This window comes from Idiotropiscis lumnitzeri, chromosome 8, assembly GCF_059441095.1.
Source record: "Idiotropiscis lumnitzeri isolate Australia: NSW breed Sydney's pygmy pipehorse chromosome 8, RoL_Ilum_1.0, whole genome shotgun sequence".
Taxonomy (NCBI): Eukaryota; Metazoa; Chordata; class Actinopteri; order Syngnathiformes; family Syngnathidae; genus Idiotropiscis; species Idiotropiscis lumnitzeri.
The window spans coordinates 10222785-10245576 of NC_142398.1; the positions used below are offsets into that span (position 1 = coordinate 10222785).

At 41.7% G+C, this 22792-nt stretch overlaps 3 protein-coding genes across 4 annotated transcripts in view; all 3 read right to left on the reverse strand.

The window, feature by feature from the left end:
• baiap2l2b (BAR/IMD domain containing adaptor protein 2 like 2b) overlaps positions 1 to 4499 on the reverse strand; it is a 7693-nt gene extending 3194 nt beyond the window's left edge. The window contains exons 1-7 of the mRNA XM_088301999.1: positions 3425 to 4499; positions 3239 to 3314; positions 2344 to 2430; positions 788 to 849; positions 600 to 671; positions 430 to 519; positions 216 to 347 (exon numbers count right to left, since the gene is read on the reverse strand). Coding sequence (XP_088158125.1) covers positions 216 to 347; positions 430 to 519; positions 600 to 671; positions 788 to 849; positions 2344 to 2430; positions 3239 to 3314; positions 3425 to 3478 — 573 coding nt within the window. The 5' untranslated portion in view covers positions 3479 to 4499. The remainder of the gene's footprint in view (positions 1 to 215; positions 348 to 429; positions 520 to 599; positions 672 to 787; positions 850 to 2343; positions 2431 to 3238; positions 3315 to 3424) is intronic.
• A 331-nt stretch (positions 4500 to 4830) lies between these two features.
• Positions 4831 to 22792, reverse strand: part of fam20cl (family with sequence similarity 20 member C, like) — a 38904-nt gene continuing 20942 nt past the window's right edge. For both annotated transcript variants that reach the window (XM_088301997.1, XM_088301998.1), the window contains exons 9-11: positions 6483 to 6564; positions 6347 to 6406; positions 4831 to 5931 (exon numbers count right to left, since the gene is read on the reverse strand). In XM_088301997.1, the coding sequence (XP_088158123.1) occupies positions 5676 to 5931; positions 6347 to 6406; positions 6483 to 6564 (398 nt within the window). In that variant the 3' untranslated portion in view covers positions 4831 to 5675. The remainder of the gene's footprint in view (positions 5932 to 6346; positions 6407 to 6482; positions 6565 to 22792) is intronic.
• dnhd1 (dynein heavy chain domain 1) overlaps positions 7721 to 22792 on the reverse strand; it is a 29912-nt gene continuing 14840 nt past the window's right edge. The window contains 20 exon segments of the mRNA XM_088302004.1: positions 7721 to 8348; positions 9207 to 9820; positions 10005 to 10151; positions 10441 to 10532; positions 10632 to 10851; positions 11920 to 12000; positions 13152 to 13320; positions 13388 to 14374; positions 15529 to 15707; positions 15797 to 15973; positions 16688 to 16795; positions 16927 to 17350; positions 17907 to 18326; positions 19369 to 19560; positions 19654 to 19782; positions 19983 to 20085; positions 20284 to 20470; positions 20553 to 20664; positions 21176 to 21263; positions 21360 to 22776. Of these exon segments, the coding sequence (XP_088158130.1) occupies positions 7989 to 8348; positions 9207 to 9820; positions 10005 to 10151; positions 10441 to 10532; positions 10632 to 10851; positions 11920 to 12000; positions 13152 to 13320; positions 13388 to 14374; positions 15529 to 15707; positions 15797 to 15973; positions 16688 to 16795; positions 16927 to 17350; positions 17907 to 18326; positions 19369 to 19560; positions 19654 to 19782; positions 19983 to 20085; positions 20284 to 20470; positions 20553 to 20664; positions 21176 to 21263; positions 21360 to 22776 (6206 nt within the window). The 3' untranslated portion in view covers positions 7721 to 7988.

Below are 22792 nucleotides of genomic sequence, written 5' to 3' on the forward strand. Positions count from 1 at the left end.
GACCACCTCATTAAATCTGGGCCTGATGAAAACAGCGATAAACACAAAAAAGCCCGGCAGCTGTTTGCTTATTAAGACCATGCCCTTGCTTGTTTGTGACTTTGACAAATAGTTTCTTAAGACGCATTAGATTAGTTTTTGCATCGCTTGTGAGAACATTACAACTTCTTTTTACAACAAAGTTGAATCTTGTGTGTGTATGTGTGTGCTTATACCTTGTTAACAAGGTAGAGAAGGGACTGGGTCAAACCGCAGTGTTTCTCTGCCAAGAAACGATATCTCCTCTCCTCCTCCTTCAGAATCTCCTGCTGGCTCTGTTTCAAGTACTGCATGTAGTCGCTGCTCTCCTAGTAACACATAAAATACACACAGCTGGTGTTTCTGCTCCTATAATTGGTTTCCTCTTCATGAACAAAATGCAGTTGTTACCAGAGAGTCTCTGAAGGCTCCCCGTCTTAGCTGTTTCTCCAAAGCCTCGGCCTGGTTCCTCACCTCCAGTTCATACACTCGCCGGCTACCCTGCAAGCAAAAATAAAACACAATGTGACCCTCAGCTAAACACATTTTCACTTTTACACCAAACCATTTTCGAGCCTCACGTCGATGTACTCCTCATCCAACTTGACGTTCTTCTCCATGGCTTGTAACACCTCCACCTGGAACCATCGGAACTGCAGCGGGGAGAACAATGGAAACTGTAGTACATCATCAGGTTTAATGATATTTCATATGCTATTAGGACCCAAGTGTCGTTTTAAGAATGTGAACATGTATTATGTGTACTGACCACTCCCTCCATCTCAGCAGTGAGTCTCCGTTGTGTTTCAGAAATCTGAATCAGGACATCCCCTGAAACAGGACCACAGTTACGACATGTTATGACATCAGATCAAACCATTTTCCATTGGGCTTGCCCTCATTATGGTCACAGGTGAGCTGGAGCATATCGCTGACATCGAGTGGGAACCTTGTCCCTCAAAAATTTTCATGAGACCCAAAAACTGCATGTTTGTTCAACTATTAATCATCTATCATATTAAGCATATTCAAACAAGGCATATGTTGAAATAGCTAGGATTGTATTGTTGTCAATGTTTTATGTTATGTGTTATGTTGTACTATTGTCATTTTATGACAAAGGGTCTGGAAAGCGCTTTGTCACAGCTACAGCTAGGGTGGAAGCGCTACTACATAAAAAAAAAAATAATAATGCACTTTATTGCATCGTATTGTATCAAAGACAGAAAGCCATTTACACTTTAGATAGGTCAATAATTGGTCAAAATATCACAAACAACCAATAGGATAGATTTTTGAAAAAAAAATGTGAAATGTACCAAATTGTGGCTAATTAGGTTTCGGCAGTCGCCATCAATATCCCGGCTGACTTGGTGGACACCAACGGTGAGGGATGCCAGCAAACTAAAGAAGTCTTATTTGGCAGCTGATGGGTACCGTACCGGTCGGCCAAGCGGAATGCAGCCTTGGTGGTCACCGAGGCAAAAACTCGGGCACGGGAGGAGTTAGGCGAGGCCATGGAGAAAAACTTGTGGACGGCTTCAAAGAAATTCTGGTCCATCATCTGGCATCTCAACACTGTATATAATGGGGATGGGGTGCTGCTGACATCAACACGGGATGTAGAGAATACGTCGAAGAACTAAATTCCACCACATGCCTGCCCATGAGGAAGCAGAGTCTGCGGTCTCTGAGGCGGGCTTATCAATCTATGGGGTTAAGATCACAGAGGTGATTAAAAAGCTTCTCGCGGGCAAGGCCCAGAGTTACTGAAGGCTTGGAATGTTGTGGGGGTTGTCATGGTTGTCACGCCTTGGCAACATTGTACCATTGTGATAGTGCTTCTGAATTGACTGCCTCCCAGCTCCCGAGGAGAAGCTGGAAGATGTAGCTGGGGAAAAGAATGGATGAAGGGAATGGATGGACGGATGGTAGCCAACCGAATAGTAAATTGAACCCATCGAAAGCAATGTGCTGCTGGGGCGGTAGATTGGGACGGACTGAGCGAGCACATTAAAAAAAAAAAAAAAAAAATGCTCCCCTCATCAATAATTTAGCATACGTCACTCAATAGGACCACTCATCAAGCCACGGTGCGTTGACCTTCTCAAGTTATCAAAAGTAGCACAAGCACGTGCGCTCTCATCAACAGAACCAAACCACGTGGGACTGAATACAACGACAGGTCCGGTTCTCAGAGTGAAAGTGACACTAGTGGAAAATTATGGAGGGCACTCATCCGCTCACAAAAGCGTCGTCACGACAAAAACAGTTATCACTTTGAAAAGGATTTATTTTTTGTTTTTTACAACCATTATAACTTACCAAGAGAGCGTGAAGAAAGCGTGTGAATGGCCTGGTCACCCATTTTGGCTACAGCACTAAAGTAGGCTTCGCTACAAACAGCTAATGCTGTAAAAACACACAGAAAACAGAAAACTGACACCATGTTGGACACAGATTCTTACTTCAAAATACAAATGTATAACTTGTACTAATAACCAGTACTCCACTATTCTACACACTACACTTTTAAAACTGCTGGGTAAAAGCAATTAGGTTAAATAGCAAACCCAGCATTGGGTCCAAAAAGAGACAAGCTAATGCTGGGTTATCTATACCAATCACATTGGATCAAGATTTTGAAGAAGCAAATTTTCCCTGTCACAGATTGCCACAGTGAGTCACTTGCATGAAATTGGTATTGATATAGTTTTTAGACATTTCTGACACAACATACCCAATTTTATCTCAGTTTAGGAAATCTACATATGGTGCAAAGCATAAAGGTCCGTGAAATATCTGTCCTACCATGAATAGTATGGGACCACTGTCATAAAAGTTACCATTCACCCTGACAATCCCAATTCAGAAGCGTGAGCCAATGAGCCATCCAGCCACCATGTTTTTGAAAATATTGTATTCAATTTACTTAACTACAAAAATGGGACCTAAATCCAATTATCAATCCAGTCTCTTGAGACACAATAATTCAATCAACCCTGGTTAAAAGTAACCCAATCTGCTCAAAATTCACAGCTACCCAACGAGTGGGTTAGGAAAAGAACCCAGCATTATTTTAGTGCATATAAAAACACAACAGAAGTGTTTTAAATTTGTGGGATAAATGCATAGAATAATATATATTGATAAAAATATATTTTAACATTTTCTCCTCTGTTCCAGTCATTTGTTCAACCTCACTCACACACACACAAACCCTGGAAAGCTTTGACGTAGCTGTTCCCCAACGCAACAAGCTTCTGAAGGCCCGGGTTGAAATGTTCCATCAGGTTCTGCGGTTACACAAAAAAAAAAAAAAAAAAAAGCAAAAACATACGTGAGTTCTGCGCTTAAGTTGAAAGCCAAAAATGTGATGGAGAAAGAAATCAAAGTTGCTACTCACGGAATAGACAGATAAGGTTGATCTGTGCAGCTGGTCACTGCTTGTTCCTGACATGGTGCCCGACGGGAGTGCAAATATGAAATTCAAATATGTAACAGCTTCAAGAGAGGACAGTGGGGACAGAACAAGTTCGTAGAGTCTGCACACCCATTCAAACTTGCGCACTTCCTTGGGGTCTCAGCGTCCTCAAGTACTGAAAGTCACCTTCTCATCAATTCTACTCGCCTCCGAATTGCCCAAAAAAACAGAACATCTGTCTGCTGACACACTCAAAACTTTTTTAAACCTCTTTTTCTGCCCTTGACCAGATCCTCTTGCGATGAAAATTCAGCACAGCCTGTGGATTAGAGCGGACAAACGGTCGAGGGCGAGAGAAAAGGGAGCAGCTGCCATGGATATGTGCTGCCAGGTGAATTATTGATTAGCATGCCTGAAAGGAAAGGAGGCAGAGGACAGCCAGCAGACCAATGAGCTGTAACGCAGACTCATTAAGTTTTATGATGAAAACAACTGGCTCTATTCTACCCATAAAAAATGATAGTAATCGTGCTTAAAGAGAAACTGCGGGCCTTTAAATAAACTTTTCAGCTAACATGCTTAACCCCAAAAAAATGTTGCTGTACATGACTCAGCATTAGTCCTGCAGTAAGGGTTGGGGGCAGCATTTTCATGAGGGAGGGCCCTCAAACAGGCAAATCCAACCATCCATTTTCTTTGTATTGTGCTTGCCCCCATTAGGGTCAGGGGTGAAACTTTTACTACTCTCAGGAAGATGCAGAAGCTAATATGGTCGCACTAGTAATGTAATTGAAAAAAAAAAGAGAGAGGAAGAAAGAAAATTGTGGAAAAAAATGCACAACACTATATGATTCCTTTAAAGGGACAATGTGTAGAATTATGAGCCAACTAGTGGTGAACGAACAGATTGCAAAGACCCAAGTTCAAAGCCGGTGCATTTTGAAGCACGTGCATTAGAGTCCCTCAGAGAGATGACACTTTGCAAGCATACCACTAATTTCTTCAGCAGAGGTGCAAGCAAATTGTCATCAACGACTTTGAATATTTCCTCAAGTGCCAAAGTAAGTGCATTGTATTTTTTGCACATGCTGTCGTCATTGATCCAACAAATTTGTGTTCAGGTGTCTCCATCAGGTTTCTGTAGCAAAAAGATGGCGGCGAGACATGACGGCATCCTGTACAGTGAGGCGCCACCCACGGAATATAATTAGAAATTATGAGACCTAAAAATGTAGGTTGATGTGATAGGACATATTGTTTAATTGAAATTAGTAGTGTTTTGAAAATAAATGAACTTTGAAAAATGGAAACATTCTACACACTATCCCTTTAAGAAAAATCAAAATCCTATAAAAAGACTAAATGCAGATATTCAATAAAACATGAACTCATTTTCAGTTGCTTTACTTTAATTACATCAAATCCAAAATACAGTTCACTATATTGATGAAAGATGCACACTTTTATTCCACCAACAACAACTGTGATTGACTGTGCCGCAGTGCACAAAGGGATTACTTTGTTTTGGAAAAACTGGAAATCCCGGACTGAAACCTATCAAAAACTTTTTCAGTGAAACACAATGGCCTGTTGATCCGATATTTTCTCTATGTGGAAATATAAAAATGGATGCTTTAAATTTTAAGCTCTGAACAGCTACATGTCAAGGAAATTATTGTTAAATGAATGTTAGTGGTTTGAACAAATTACGTGGAACTGACGTTAACCTGTCGCAGCCGCAAATGATGCTTATTGTGGTTTGTGTGTTTTGGCGACCAGGGGGCAGTACACTACAGACATACAAACACAAACAAAGTTGCACAAGTGCTCAGTAAGCAGCAGGAATTTGTTATTGCTTTTCAGAGAGGACAACAAAAAATTCCCGTGAGCATTGTTGTATTGTCTGTTTATATGTGTGGCTGTGCTATTTGTGTTCAAATATCTGCTGCTTAGAGTAAATTACAACACAGCAAGATTGGCGCTAGTTTTGTTACCCTGGCTATAGCATTTGGCATCGTGTTAGCAGGAAGCTGGCGGGCTTTCTGAAGGCAAATTAACGTGGTTTTTTTAAAGACCCGTCTGTTTAGTATGACAGTAAATTTTGACAGGGAGAGGCAATAAACAGCTCGAAGCCTCTTTTTTTTCCGAAGAATTCTTTGCAATCTGCCAAACTGCTGCAAATTGCATAAACAAATCAAATCATTTGGGTGTGATGGCTGGCCACAGCAGGAGTTTACACGTCCTTCAGTTGGCCGATGTCGTCGTATATTACCTCGTCACCCCCGCTCTCACTCTGCTTCTCCATACAACGACTCACGGCATCCAGCACGGTTTTCAAGCGCCGATCGAGGGCGGCAAGGTGGGGCTCTGTCAGCAGCGGGGCCACGCTGTGCAGCGGGTCGCGGGAAAGTGAGGCCCGCATGACGTCGCTGAGGCGATACTGCGGCAGGGACAAAAGGCGCAGGCGTAGCAAGGTGGAACGACGGATTCTAGAAGAAGAGCAAGAGGATGAGGGAGAAGCGGAAACTGGGGTCAGGATCTTCTACAGCAGTACTTCCCAACCGTTAGAACCCATCTGTGCCGTGGGAAATCTTTTCTCATGTAATTTTCACCAAAAATCAGCAATTATTTATCTACCAATGCCAACATTGTATTGTGACAAGCAGAACAATTTAATTTTTTTACTCTGCAAATTGACACAAGCACATTCCAACAAAGCTTCAAACCCAGCTCATATGAAATGATTATTTTGAAATTTGAAAAAATTGAGGATTAATCAACATCTCTGAACAGATGGTGATGAACATTCGATGTTCACCTGTAATTCAACAGTCTGTTGCAAAGCAGAGATGAAAGAGAGCAATTATAGCAAAAAATAAATCCTACTATTTTGTATATTCGTACCTGCAACATTGCTCTAATGGCACCAAGATGGATGGCTCGTCTTTGGAGTGGCGACCGAATCTGCATTGAGAACACAGTGACAGCATAAAGTCGAGTGGACGAACAGCAACGGAAATGTTCGAAATACTGTGCTCACGCCCGGCCGTTGTCCAGGTGCAGCAGGAAAGTGTCATTGCCGAACTTCTCAAACGTTTCGTAGTGGTGTCTGTCCATGTTGCCTAGGGGATGAGGAAGAAGAGCAGGACTTAACAAGGCCCACTACCCGTTGTTTAAGATGAACCATTCACCATCTTGAACAAGTATCACACTTAGACCACGCCACTAACAAACCGTGGATTGATGAAAAGACAAATTTAAGGCCTAGTGAACTTGTGGAGAGAAAGGAAATATGGAAGAGCAGGAATAAATCCAGGTAGATGGCAAAAAAAACAGAATGTTCCCAGTTTTCTTGCAACCTGTAAAGTTGCAAAGGTCTAATACTCCAGCCACAGATGACGGATGATCCGACAAAGGGAGCAATGTGTTATCAATCATTAATTGAATGAGTAATAATTTGACATTTCAGATTTAAATACATGACATTCCGGTAAGAAGTATGGTGTTTTCTCTGCTGGTTCACAATAAATCAAATCAAATGGTCGTCAGTTATCACTTTGACAAGACAACCTTTTTAATGACAAAAGCAACATGGACGAACATATTCTAAAGAGCAAGTATGCCAACACCAGATGATAGATATAATTGATTCTGAATACATATATAAAAATTGGATTTCAGTTGAACAATTCAATGTTCTATTACAAGCCACTGTAAAAGTCTATAGTTTTCCACTTTGTTCTGTATAAATGGCACAAACAAAGTAACACAGGTGCTAAGTTCTCCACCTGAAACTGACTTCTCCCACTGCATTCACTCTAAAAACAGTGTGGTCAAAAATAAGCAAAGATGAGCAGCCTATTTTGGTGGTCCGTCCTCCATCCTCGGCACCCCTCCGTCATCGACCCCCCCACAACAGCGTTGCAAGATTTCCCACTTCCATCCTAGCTTATTCCGTCCTTTTTCCAAAAACTTCTCGTCTTCCATTCCTAAAATGGATGACTGTCTGACCGTTCCGTCTCAGGGACGGACGGAATGCCCATCTCTGAAAATAACCCAATTATGTGTCAAAAGGGACTGACCCCAATTGGGTAAATTAGACCAAATTTTGGGGGTTATTGATTTAAACCACATAGTTGGTCACATTTTTTCTCTGAAAACATCTATGGCTAAAAAACCTGGGTGAATTTGACCCAACTATTCGGCTTAAATAAGTCACCACAAATTTGGGTTAAAATTACACAAGTGGGGTTGGTCCCACTTTGACACATAGTTGGATTATTTTAGTGTTGGCTATTGGGTAAAATAAATAACCCAAAAAGTTGTGTTAATTTACCAAAGTGGGGTTCGTCTCTTTTTTTATTTGGGTTAAATAAGACACCCAAATTAGTAATTTACCCAAGTGGGTTAGGTCCCCTTTTGACCAGTTCAAACTGTTTTTAGAGTGTTGTGCTGAAATAGGTATTTAGATAAATGCTCCTGTCTACTGTTCCTCCTCAGACGCAGCGCTAACATGGGATCCCTGAGTAAAAGGGTAGTCGCAATCCTAAACATCACAAAGCCTACTCACAAGCCGAACCTTCCGTAAACAACACAAGGAAGGGTCTAACTCGCTAGGCAGCGTAATTGTTGTGACAATGCTAAAGTCATCCCGTCCCTCCTCCCCAGTGTCCAAGTCCTCCACATAAATCGGACAATGAAAAACTTGATCGGCTTTACAGGGACGCGGGAAGTGTGCGTCTTTCACTTGTGCGCTGATGCAAATGAGAGGCATGGTGCAGGGCTGTGGAGAGAGTGACATTTGTAAGGCCGCCTGGTACGCATTCCACAATGCTCCTCTTAGTTCCAGGTCACACAAGTCCACTATATCTTTAGGGCGTGGGGTGAATAATGGATCGTCCCGAATCTGGAAGGATGAAAAGAATGTGTTCAAATGGATTCCTTATATTTATTAGAAAAATATACAGGTTAATTTAAATCAATTAGAATATCACAGAGAAGATTGTTTATTTCAGTCGATCAATTAAAAAAAAATGAAACTCATAAACTCGTATATGAATACGTATATACATACTCTGGTGACTAATTCAAAAATTTAAAATGACTTTTTCGTGTAAAATTTGTGAGCTTTTACCACCAATAACACGGGATCAATCTGGAAAAAAAAGAGCGTAGGATTTTTATGCTGTTTTCAAAATTGCAGTCAGTTTTTTTTCCTAGCACGTCAAGTTTTTTTTCTCCACAGTCAATCACAGGGCACACAAATACAAATACCATCCAAGCTCACAATCTCACTTAGGGACAATTTGGAGTGTTCAGTCAACCAACCATGCATCTTTTTTGGAGTGTGGCAGGAAACTGACATACCCAGAGGAAAACCACGCATGCAAACTCCACACACGAAGGCCTTATTCGAACCCACAACTTCTGCTAACCAGTCGACCAGCACTATCAATATTGGCAATTAAGAAGATTAGTGGTAGCTTTTCGCTTAAACGTATAACCATGGGCATACCGTTCTTAATTCTATTTCGTTTCAGATTTATTTATTTTTTTTTAGTTTTAAAAGCTCGTAACTCTTCCATCTTAGTGTATTGTTTATACACATACACATTTCATTTTATAAAGAAAATGTGGATCATAAAGCTCAAAACCTTGATGTGATGGAGAAAAACTGAAATCAGTTTCAGATTCTGCACCCAAAAATCAATTAAAACAGCAGTCAGACTCAACTAAAATTGTGTTGCCCAGTGAGAAGTATTACCTCAATTTGCAGAGCGATATCACTGATGGACTTATGATGGACTTGAGCGGCCTTTCTCCTCAGTGCCACCAGAAAGCCCTTGGCATTGGCGAAAGCAGACAGTCGATAGGCAGCTCGGGGTGCCAAATTATTGTCCCGCCACAGATAAGAGCTGAGCAACTCCGCCCGTCTCTGCAAACGCGACAGTGCAGTGAGCGTAGGGAGGGACAGAAAGGTCGCCGTTATGTATCGAAGTGGCTGTTGCAGCCGAGAGAGTAGCAAGGACACTGAGTCGCTCAGCTCATGCCACTCGGCCAGGAGGAAGTCATAAAGTGGACTCTGGAAAACAGCTCCGGCGTTTCTTGATCGGATTTCATTTTGGTGTGTGAGGTAATCCTGCAGCGCATGCAGACGCTCTCTAGCCTGGCTAAGTTCGGGCAGCGTCGCCAACGCGCTGCGAGAACATGCGGCAAGCCCTTGAGGAGTCTGGGATGCCTGGAGCATTTTGTTCAGATTATGACTGTTGAGTGATACTATTTCAGCTTCCACATCAGCGCTGAAACCCAACAGGAGAGTCTCGCTGATGTCCACCGCACGCAGCTGTCGATCCAGTACAGGTCGGACTTTGGTCAAATCTAAGGGCATGAAACAGTAGAAATTATTTTCAATCATCGATGTCATTTTATTTTTCTACGTGCGAAAGGGGCGGGGGGGACAGAAACTGCAGAACAGAAATTGTGTATGCTAGTTGCAAATGCTATCAAGCAAAACATTCCTCTACTTGAGTTGAAAGAACAATTGCAAACTGTGTCACGGTACCACGGTTCTCATTGCTGATGATGACATTGGTGAGCATGTGCGGTCCGCTGGCCAGAGGTGGCGTTGTGCTGAAGCAAATTTCTGCAGTATTTTTCACCACGTCTGAATCTGCAGACTGCAGAACATGGCCGCCATGCACAAAGTTGACTAGAAATGAAACAAACATGCAAACCATCACAGTGAATGTACTTAGGCACATCTTGTATTGAGGGGTCACCAGTGACATATTTCATAATTCATACCCTGCTTAAATACTCTCAGAGTCATTCTACTGAATTTGTTTCACTTATGCACGCTACTGAAATGCTCAGACACAAATTTTAGATTTTTCTTGTTCCAGTCATATACACTGATGAAACTCCCCTCACACAATCCTGAAATTTATTCCACCCACATAGAGTACTGAAACACTATCAAATCACATACAACCGTTTACCTGCAATGTATTGTAAAGCTTTAGTCGTGTCGTGGCACAGACTGGCAGAAGAAATGAGTGCATCCACCAAAGCTAGAATATCTGACTGGCCCCTTCATGCAGAAATAAGTGAAAAAAAAAAAACAATAAATCTTGAAGATTTCTACATTTTCAAATGCAATGTAACGCCACAACACATTTTGAGTTCTCACCAGCTGTAGATTCTGGGCTGACCCAAGTATTTGTAGGCCTCCCTCTGTAGCAACACAGAATGGAAAGTTGCGAAGCGCAGAAGGAGATCTGTGTTGTCATCCACACTTTTCGAGTGATGCTGAACGACGGAGGACAAATACTGCACGGTGCAGCTCAATTCCTCTTTCACGTTCCAGGAGGATTCACAAATCAGAGGCAGGCCACGCATTCGCACGGATGCTGGATTAAATTGACATCAGGGCCATAATCATTATTACAGCATGCGCAAATAGCTTTTTAAAAAAAACAAAAAGGTGAAAATCTATACACAGAGGAACAAGAACCTTTACACCGCCTGACAATTTATGTTAAGATGTGCAGACACATTCTTTAATCAGCAGCAAAAACCTGCTAATCCGATGTCTGAAAAATTATTCTCGCGAATATTCTGTGATGTATTGTGTTTTGAATTTTTTTTTTCATCCCTTATCTGTGGGAAAACAGTCAGGCTGGCAATCATAATTGTTAAGCCTGTTTCATATTTATGATTGCAAATCCTCAACGTCCAGGTCACACCAAATTTGTCACGTGAAACTGAAGAATAAGAAGCATCCTGATGCTGCCGCTGTTGCTGCACACAAATTGACGAGTGACCGGTTGTGTAGAGGATTTGTATAACAAGTCATTTTTCACAATCAATATGACAAGAAGCACTTACAATTGCAAATCTTTACCATCTAAGGCAGGGGTGGGCAAAAATTTGTATTGGCGGGCCACAATGGGTTCTAAAATTTGACATAGGGGCCGGACCAGGAGCAGACGGATGGAGTGTTTTGGTAACCTCACCTCATCGGAGAAAGAAAATACATTTAATTTGAAATGAAAATGAACAAAAGCATTACAACAAAATATATCGTTGACACACCACAGTATTTAGAAAATAAAACATTAACAAGGTTTCTTAATTAAATTTTTTTCAAGTTTGGCGGGCCGGATTAAAAAGTTTAACGGGCCGCATGTGGCCCCCGGGCCGTAGTTTGCCCACGCCTGATCTAAGGTAACAGTCAGCCTAGCTGCTTAATTCTCTTCTTCTTCTGTGTGTGTCTTGTGGTTGCCCCGCGGTACCATGCTGCCTCTCACATGTCAGTCTTGGTACTATGACAGATATTTGGTTCAGGTTTTGTTATGCGTGTGGTGTGCTGTGTTGGCCACCTTGAGTACACTACACTGAATTAGCAGGTGTCTCTTGTGTTCAAAACATTGATTTAGATCATCACAAGGGTAGAAGTGATAAATTGAAAAACCTACCGGGGAGGAAGGACTGAGTAGCTTCTTCAGTTAGAAACCACACTCGGAATTCTGGGTGAGGACTATTTATGTGCTTTGTTGCTATGGGGCAATGAAGAGGCACAGTTAATTTGGATATAGAGGGTGTCTCAAAAGTCAATAAAAAATTATTTTTCGATTTTATTTAAGGTTTCATTCAGACAGACGTGAGGCCACCAGCATTTGGAAGCTTAGTAGTTGCATCTTTTGTTTTTTTTTAAAGAAAATTATTTCCATGTTCATGGCTCACCTCTTGACATGAGCAGTGTTGTAAAATGACCACCTGGCAAGCAGTTTGCTTTAAGGCCATCACAGTGGTCCAACACATTTCAACACTAAGTTTCTCAAAACAGGATCAGTTCTTTTGACAAACCACGCAGCAGAAGGCCTGCAACCACCATCCCTAATGAAAATACCCAACTCCTAGAGAAGGCGTTTGCACAAAGCCAGAGAAGGTCTATCTGGAGGGCTATCACTCAACAGGTAGAATTCAACAAGAATTCCAAATCTGCAATTATTTAGATGATTGGTCCATATTTTAGTCGTTTGACTGTTTGACCTATAATTTGATCTTGAAATTGAACTTGTGGATCATGTGACGAACACAATTCTTCATGAAATATAATCTCACAGGTTCTCAGAAACATATCAAAGTTTCAGAGATGTATTGTTTTGTTCAGCTGCAACAAGGAGTGAAAGTATCCATACCTTCAGACATTTAGCGAAGATTCAGAGTAGCCAATGAATATTAAACAGTCAAGGAATTTTACATTTGTTATCCTTCTTGAATTCCCTTTCCAACAATACCTGTTTTGTGAAGATTAATGCAGCGGTTCCCGAGATATAAGGGTTCAAAGGAAGGCTGACACCCCTTTTGGTCTAACTCCTGCTGTCATTAACTTAAAACGTGAGATTTAGTGTTGTGCCGTCACTATCAACAAAAACACCAAGTTTCATTCAAATCAAAATCTGCTTAGTCCAACCAACGGGGAAAGAGAATAATTTATTTATAAAAATCATGTGCTGTCAAATGCAGATGGCCTCACTTCGGTCCAAATTATGCCTCACAAGAAATAGAAAACAATTTAGTGACTATTTGAAGACCCTGTCCTCTGTTCAGTTAAAAGTTGATCGACAATTCAGAAATAGATAGAATTCAACTATTTGTTTAAACTTTGCAACTTCTTTAAAGTGTTGTTGCACAACACTCGTACCTCCAAAAGGGGAAAACAGCTGATTGAAACGTGCCACCAGCTTAGTGTCCCAATGCTCCAGCAGATGACAGTTATTAAAAACCAACCAGTGACCATCGTGTACAGCTTTTTCCAGAGTAAAGATGATAAAGTCCCTGTCACAAAGTCCTCCAACGGAAATGACTTTCACCTGAACCGAAAATATTCATTATTAAAAGTATCAACTGTATATATCACATGAAACCAGTTCTCCTTACCTCCTTTGTATCTGCAACCTTGGAGGCCAAGAGCCTCACTAAGTGGAGCGGCTGAATGCTTGTCCACTTATCTTTGGATGGACAAGGCCATGTGAGAATGATGGGTCCCTCGTGCTCCACAAGAAATCTGTAAAGAGCCCCTGGGTTCCCGCAGTGAGGCACTGATGTTTGGCGTGGTGTCCGGAACTGGCTGGCTGCCATGGCCTCCGCTAGCGCTTCTGTGGAGTGCGGCAGCAAAGTCTTCGAAAGGAGAAGCCGCTGCATTATAGACAGATGGGAGTGAGATCTGCAGGGAACCGCTTCTGCTATGACGGAGGAAGGCAAGTGCAGGTACTCTTGCCACTCCTCGAGTGAAGAATTCAGTGAGGCAGTCAGCCCTGTAAAGTCTGGAATCTTCTCTAGACAGAGGAGGTCCGAGGCAACCTGAGGAGATATCCAATTATCCTTGGAGGAATGCAAAACTGGAGGATCAAGAATATCTCTGAATCCCATGAGGAAAGCAGTCCTCTCGGGTAGAGAGCACAGTTGGTTGGTTTGCATCACAGCCAAAGTCACCAGCAGCTTGAAAACTGCACAGTGGCTTCTGAAGAGACATGGCCTGTAGTAGAACATCAATTTTGACACCATCTTGTTCCTGATCTCCGGTATTACGCCTCCTATCACCTTCCCAGTGCCATATGACACAAGCCTACTAGCCTTCTCTGCGAAGGCCTCCTGCATCACAGCAATGAAGGCGGATAAAGGAAAGTAATAGGCGGGGGAGAGGCGGGACACCTCCTGCAAAGCTTGGTAGAAGAGCCAAGCCAGCTTGATCAACTGTTGGGGAGCAGCCAGCAGGGGCTCGTGGAACTCTTGCCTCTCATCAACCAGCTGCAACTCAGTCCGAGCACAAGACATTGATTCCTGGACCTCAGCCACTTGGGTAAGGAACTCGGGCGCTTGCATTCGTGTGGTGTCGGACAACAGGACTAAGTCCATCACAGAGTCCTACAAAAAGTGGAGTATTGTCACTTAAATGTGGAAAATACACTACATGGGATTTTTCTTTTCTTGATGTTTTTGCAATGACTCGCGTGGAGGTTTATGGTCACAAAAAACCTACTGGAAAAGTTGAATTTCATTTGAGGTGAGTCAGAAGCACTTTAAAAGGCGGCAGGTGTGTGCTGACTACCACTTAATGTGAGTTTGAATGGCATTTGTTCATTTTGAACACAGCTACATCCAGAGTTGTAAGAAAGTGTGCACATTTATGTTTCTTCCCCTCTTGAAAAGTTTTGATTTTTTTTTTTTTTTTTTTTTAAATTAAGTTGTACAGGTTACGTGATGGTATCCATATATATAGGTACACAATGGATAGGCGTCGCAATCTGGGCCTGCACTGGACACTCGGCTCAGTCTTGAAGTGCTTTTTTTTTTTTTTTTATTTCCTCCGTACAACTTAGCACATAGTGCTACATTATTTGACATGACGTTATTATTCTCCTCCGTGAGTTTTTTTCCGTCAAAGACAGTCATTTATAGCACGTCACTTTTTAATTGGGACTTCTTCCTGCCACTTGATTTGTGTTTCATTGTATTTATTTATTGATTTATTTTTAGTCCGTCATTGTGCGTTCTAAACAAAAGATGTATTTTATGAAAAATGAAAAATGTTTATAATTTCTATTTATGAAAACTGGAAAATATATACCCTTTGTATTTTTTTTTGGTATAATAAATAATACCTCCGCAATTTGCGGGGAATTGAGAGCAGTACATCACGCAAATAGTGAAAATTTGCGTAATATTGACCCCAATTCTTTTACGTTAATATGATCATGATTTTACCAGTCCGGCCCACTTGGGAATAGATTTCCCTCCATCTGGCCCCTGAACTAAAATGAGTTTGACAATAGTTTTTTGTTTTGTTTTTTTGAGAAATGGATTACTTACTAATATATTTGGCTTGCTTGTTTTTAAGTAGCTGCCGGTCTTAACCAGAAAATTGGGAACACTGCTAATTTGATTGAATCACTGTGTATGTAATTGCATTATTAGCTTATTCTAGACTAGATTCAGCTAAACAATGTCAAATGACGTGATCATCTAATGAGGTTAGCAATGTTTTAAAGTGTCGTTCGGTAAACGCCAGCCTGACTCACCTCCTCCGTGACCAGCTTCCTCTGCAGCAGCTGCTTGTCATTCTGCATCCGCAGGTGTTGAATCAGCAGCACTTTGCACTCCGACTGCAGTAGCTGTGTCAGCATGAGTTCTTGGATCTGATCCGAGCTTGGCGAGAGGTCAACCACATCCACCTGAGCCAGCATGGATGGATGGATCGCTGAGCAGGAAGAAAGCACAATTAGTCATTGCTTGGGGGAGTTATTTGAAAATCCATGAAGAAGTGAAATTCCAGTTGTTGCTTCCTACCACTACTGAGGAGTCGGGCAGGATAGTGGGTGCTCAGCAAGAGGCAGAACTCAGGGTGGGTTTGGTGGGCAGTCTGTTTTGACCCTGGGGGGCAACTCGCAGCAGGGCGGGCCAGAATAGCGAGAAACTGTGGACTGACTGTCACTCGCTCTATGTGAGTAACCAGGACTTTCAAGCCTGCAATAAAAACAGGGTGCAAGAAAAGCAGGCGCCTTTCAAAATGTTGACTATCACATAAAATATCATTGGATTCATTAGTTGAATTCAAAAAGTGGATTAATGAAACTTGGGGGTAGCTCCTACCTTACTGATGTATTTAAAATCAATTATATAGTTAATAGTTATATTCAAATTTCTTGAGATGGAGAATTTCAGGATTTCTCAGCTTAATCTAATCAAAATAAGGTATAATATAAAACAAACATTAAAACATAAGCCTTGCTATTATTCACATTTATTGAGATGCACCTGTATAGTACGTCAACTCCAATTAATTAAAACCATTATAAAACATTTGTTAATTTTAGCATTCTTAACTTCCATATGCCTATGTGCAAATTAATAAGTTAAGCAGTGAGTTCTACTTGATTTTTATCTTTTCATTTCAATTGTGTATTCGCCTCAGTAAAGCACAACGGTTTTGTCTCGTTTAAAAATGGTGCTATACAAATAAAATTGCCCTGCCAATCAATTCAAATCAATTTAGCTATATTATATAGAGCAGCCAGGACGGAGACGTGTGTAGCGCTTAAAGAAATTCCATTTTCTGATGTCATGCATGACAACAGTTCGACTTCTGAGGCTTTAGACTCTAATTCCCAACCATAAAACTTCATGGGCTTTCCAAGTTAGAGGTTCTACTGTATGATTCCAGTTACCAGTTCCAGTTACCTTTCTCAACAGCAAGGTCCAACTGGCACATTAGCGTTGGATCATCAGCACAAACCACAATGTCACACTCAAACTCTTTCCCAAGACTAACATCGTCTCCTGTTTCGCCTATAGAACAGACAAAAATATGTTGTTTCTTAATTAGCATTTCAAATCCCATCCCGACCTGTAATGTCCTCGAATGGCCAAAGGCAACCAACACAAGCACGGTACCAACTTGTTACCAACAAAACACAAACCTGTAATTACACCATTTTTAGTGTTGACCTCCAGATGATGTTGGGTGTCAGCCAGCAGAGGCCAATATTTAACCCAACTCCTCATGCAGCCCCACAGCAGCATCTTCACCAACAATCGAGCGGTTGCCGTCTCACGTTTCGGCCACTCTTTCACACCCAAAACCCGACAGAGAAGAGGATGCAGTGTCTCGGACAGAGGGACCGGAAAATCCGAGGTTGGCTGAGGAGTTGCCGGGTCAGTGGAGGCGAACAGGGAACTTCTGCCGTCTCTGGGATTTGTGTCGATACTTCCCGTCTGGCACAACATCCTCCATTTGCCCAGCAATTCAGTGCGTACATCAGCTGCAAAGGGGCCTAAATATGAGATGATGGCAGCCATGACCATAGCGTCTCCTGGTAAACATTGTCTCTGCAACTTTGCATCCTGAAGGAGGCAAAAATATTTTAGCACAGCAACAAATACCATTTGGACACAAGTATTGCCTTTTTAATGGATTAATTAATAAGATAACGGTTACTTTGTAAATCGGGGGGCATAAGTAAAGGCAATCCTCTCAGGCATGTAGACGCGCACTAAATGGCATTTATTTTAAGGGGAATGCTCTAAGACACAAGTGTCAAACTCAAGGCCTCATATTATGTAGCCCGCGAAGGGCAAATCATGTGCTTCAACTTCCTGTTTCTAGCACATTTTCTTCACTTTTAACAACATTGAAATATGAGCTATTGCCATTTACTTGTTACAAATCCTCCCCTTTTAAAACAAACAATTACTGACTGGCTTTTGATTTCAAAACTGGCTTTCCATCAATTTCTTGTATGTATGTGATGACGTAAGGTGATCATACATTTATATGGGATGGGTTTACAGTTATAACGGCCCTCTGAGGGAAACCATAACTACGATGTGGCCTATCCACAAGAAATTAGTTTGACACCTCTGCTCTAAGATGTTGTACAGTATTTGTGTATGGTGTTACCTGAGCTTCAGCCCTCCACACTCTTGTGTGTTTCAACAACAGTTCCACAGCATTTGCAGCGTTTCTCTCTAGGGACTCTGCTTTGTGTAGTAGCAGCAGTTGCTCATCCAGCAATTTCTGCACAGGCTGCAGCTGAACACCGAGCTCTTCAAGGCAACGGTGTATTTCTTCCATGTAATCCTTGATCTGCACAAGTTGATCTTGTGCCCTTACAAGCATTAAGTCCAGTTGTTTTCTGACCATCAATTGGTATCTCCTGGAGCCGCAATTATTGACAGCAAGGACCCAGCGGCAAAGAGTCTCGCAGGCCTTGCTGACCTCGCGGATGCACTCCGGCACAAACATGGGGTTTTGAATTAACTCACCAAGTTGTAGCATTTGTATGTCTGTAAGGCTGTAGAAGTCAAATAATTCCAGGCACTGGGTTAAAAAAAAAGAAAAGGTTGGCAAGTGTTGAGCAAAAGAAAGCATCTCTAATTGATATAATCTACAGTGGTACCTCTCAAGCCACATGCTTGTCGGTTTGCACTTTGGTGGATGTGACCACATTTTTGGGGCCTCAAAAATCGAACAGTTCAAAATGCAGTCTTGTTTGACAACATGCGAGATGCCAGCGTTTTTCACTAGAGCTCAGGTTAGCGAACATCAAAAGATGCACTTTACATATGTTTGCCTTTTATTTTTTATATACACTAGAGGTCACGTGGACATCCAAAGCAGCAGCATAAAATGTCAAGCTTTATTAAATATGTCAGTGTGACGCCGGCTAAAGATGATGCTAAAAATTAGATGCTATCTACTAGCTAGCACCCAACTGGCTAGCTGCCATGAAACGTCAGTTGTTATGCAACATTAACGGGATGTTTTATTGTATAAAATTCCAAGCTATTCCTATGATCATTTTTGTATTAATGATAAGTTAAGAGTACAGATTGGCTAACATGTCTTTTTTAGGGTAAACTTTTCAAATCTAGGCTCCAGCCTTCCAGTGTGGAGTTTTCTAGCTTCATCTGTTATGACAAAAAAAAATGCATGATAGGTTCATTGAAGACGTTAAATTGTCCATATGTGTGAATGTGCATTTGAATGGTTGTTTCCCCAATTGCGTCATGTGATTAACTGGCAACCACTCCAAGCTATACCCTGCCTGGAACCCAAAGTTAGCTGGGATAGGCTCCAGCTCACCCGTGACTATAATGAGGACATGATGTAGTCGTTTTAATTTTATGATGCTTAACTTTATTTATGCACATGCAAGTTTGTTAAAATGTGATTGTTCATGAAATTTTTTGACCTTGGAACTGATTCATTGAATTGTGATTGTTTCCAAGATAATACCCATGTTCATGTGCTCAACCTTGGAGATACCACTGTAGCACATTTTAAAATGTAATGAATGCATCGTGAGTCAAATCTGGCAAACTAGTCGAATCTATTAGTATTGGACGCTTTTAAAAGATACCTTATACAAGTTGCATTGTCCAAAGAGTCTTTTTGAATTTTCCCAGCCAGGTGGCCGGTCAAAGAGCAGAAGAACGGCATTCATGACGAGCACCACCCCATCAGGTGGATCTCTGTAATGGCGCACCTCCTCGAGGTCTAATGGGTCAAGGCTATGGAGCACATCGAGTGCTGCCTTGAAAAAGGGGCTCAGCTGAGGAGAATGTGTGGAAATGATCACCATTTCCAAATTCATTTATGAACTGGCATTGTGTCATCAGTGAGGTCTTGGAAAGAGATATATCACCTCGTTTTCAGATTCAGTAATCCGGTCCTCCAGGATTTGTATTTTTCTCTCCTGTTTAGCACATTTCTTTTCAGCTTTCTGAAGCAAACTATTCTGGTCGTCTATGGCTCCAAGGAGCTCATCCACACGCTGAAAATGTCAAAAGGTAAAGGCGAGGGTATTACCAATCCAGTATTGAAAATGCGCTGTGATGAGTATTACAGACTGTCAAGTAATATAAAAGTATTATTAAAAAACATTGGCGATGATACAACATGCATCACATTTAATTTTTGCGCTCAAGTTGATATAATGTAACCAGTTACGGTTAAGTTGTGTGTATACACTACCTGCTGTATCTCGGCAACTATTGCCTGCATTCTAATTAACTCCTGTTTGTACTTCATGGCAGTGTCGTCCAGTGCATCCAAATGAGACAGACCAGTGTTAAGTCTATACAAATAAAATATTCATCATAGTGCAGCACTTATTTTACAGATCAGATCACATACAAAAAAAAATCTTCAGGACTAGCATCAAAGCTCGCTGCTGACGTCTTATATAAAAAAAACAAAAAAAAACACGTTTAGATTCAGCTGACTCAACACAAATACTGAATATTTGTAAGAATTCAATGAGGAAACTCACTACCTGCTGGATCGGCCTTCCAGTTCACTCAGCATAAGTTTGTAGAGGTAACCAAAATGGGAAATGAAGGCCATATATGTGTAAGGGCTGTAAGGCTGTGTCATTAGAAGGACAGAAGCGTACTGATATGCAGACTGGTGGATTCCTGCCATTGCTACAGCCAGGCCAACGTGTGAGCCTTGTATTTTCACTGAAATCAAGGGTTAAAATGCAGTTATCTTACCATCATTGCCATTTAACAGATATCAAATGATTTTTGCTGGCCTACTTACAATTTTGATAAATGTTTTTTAGGCAGTGAGCAGCAGATTCTGCCAAAGACTGTCTGAGCCAAGGTTGGTAAATCTCCACACAGCAGAGGCCCAGAGCCTTGGTCATTTGTGCCTAGGTGAAAATGGGTTGGACTGTAAATACTATTAGACAGCTTTAATAAGAACCCATAAAAAGTTAGTAGTGCAAGCAAAAACCAATACAGCTTATTGCGCATGTCTTTGAATACACCAGGCACATCCATCCACGTGATTATCTGAGCTGCCTTTCCTCACAAGTGTCGTGGGGATGCTGGAGCCTATCCCAGTTATCTTCAGGCAGTAGGCGGGGGACACCCTGAAGTGGTTGCCAGCCAATCGTAGGGCACACATAGACGAGCAACCATCTGCACTCACACTCATACCTAGGGGTAATTTAGAGTGTCCAATCAACCTGCCATGCATGTTTTTGGAATGTGGGAGGAAACTGGGGTACCCGGAGAAAACCCACGCAGGCAGGGGGAGAACATGCAAACGCCACATAGGAAGGCCGGAGCCGGAATCGAACCCATAACCTCTGCACTGTGAGGCCATATGTACTGTACATTTACATAGAATACAATAACAAGCAAAAGTAATCAAAAAACCTTGGATTCATTGTTTCCACTTCCGGCTGATACAACGGTAGGCATCAACATGAAGACATGTACATCTCTGAGGTTTTGGCACAAATACCTGTTACAAAGAACATTGTCACAGTCAATACAATACAAGCAGAGGTCACATTTTAATGTTAGAATAATAGTAAATAAGAGTGTATGTTTTCCTTACTTGTCAAAAATCCAGCTGTCCAAGAGGAATCTTTTAGTTTTATACAAAGCAGTCACCCTTGAAACAAGCTTGGTCAGCTCCTGGTCTGTGTAGAGCCCCGGGTAGGACCTGAGGGCCACCAATAGCTCTTCTCTGACAGAGGAGCTTATATTCTCATGAACCAGTATGATGGTATTAATTTCATAAACTCGGGTTTGATTCCCAGCTCGTTTTAAAATCATATGCAATTCACTTTCGTTGCCGGCATGTACCTCCATCAGGTGGGAGCCAGAAACATAGGCGGCTAAACGTACTGTGGTTTTACGTCCTGTGCCGCTACCTGAGGCCATTAGCAATCCATGACCTCCAGGTATCAGAAGAGCCCTGAAAATATGCAACATCTGACACATCCTTTGTCTGTGCACAGTGTATTTGAAGGCAACGTGACTATCAACATCTTCTTTTTCCTTGTCTTTCATATCAATGTGTGCAAACAGGTGCTGTACTAGCACACTGATATCTTGTGGCTGATAAGAGTTCCGTTTGAAAATGGGAAAATGATTTCCATCAGGCTCTGGGCCATACGTAAGCTTAGTCACGACTTCCAGCAAATGCTGAAGAAACTTTGCTTGAAGTCTTAGGACATTCGATTCTGTTGACGCAGGTGATTTGGGTTGTTGTACTGGACTTCTAGGCGTAGAGGTCCCTGGACTGCCTATTTGTCGAATGAGACCACTGGAGCTTCGAGTCAAGAGGGCATCCAGGTTGGATTCATCTTGTAATTGCACTCTAAAGTGTGCTGTTGCTGTCTTGGTGATGAGTGATTGTAGTTTAGTAATATCATCCTCCGAGCTTATCCGATCACCAAAGGTATGCATGCACTCGTGTATCCAGAGGTGCACAATGTTGAGCTCCATGGCTAAAGGCTCTTGAGGGACCGGCGAATGTTTCGATTTTAATTTTGGCTCAAGCGACTCTGTTTTTGGAAGGACAGGCGGCCACAAGCACATCCCCTGGAACACCTTCTTCAGGTCATGGTGAGAGAATAAAAAATAGGGACTTTGCCTAGTGGGCTGGAAATAGTTGCAAATATCTTCATATAAATTCTCTGTCGCATTGATGATAGAACGTACCATGTCCAACACACTTGGGATAAATGGGGCATCCCTGAGCCAGAGTTTGAGTTGAGGAGAATGAATAGAAAATATCAACTCTCTGGTTAAGCTTGGAAGAGCAAATATGGAGAATAGACGCGATAGCCTGGAAGATATCACACTAAAGTAGGGGTTGTCCAGTTCGAAGACACAACAGGTAGCCAGGTAGGTAATGAATCCCGGAGTGAGCACCTTGAAGTGGTCAGAATCAAATGCAAGAACCCCTCCTTTTGAAATACTTTGTCTTAGAGTCTCTAAGATTTTTGAAGTCTTCCCAGTAACATCTATTAAAATAAAAAA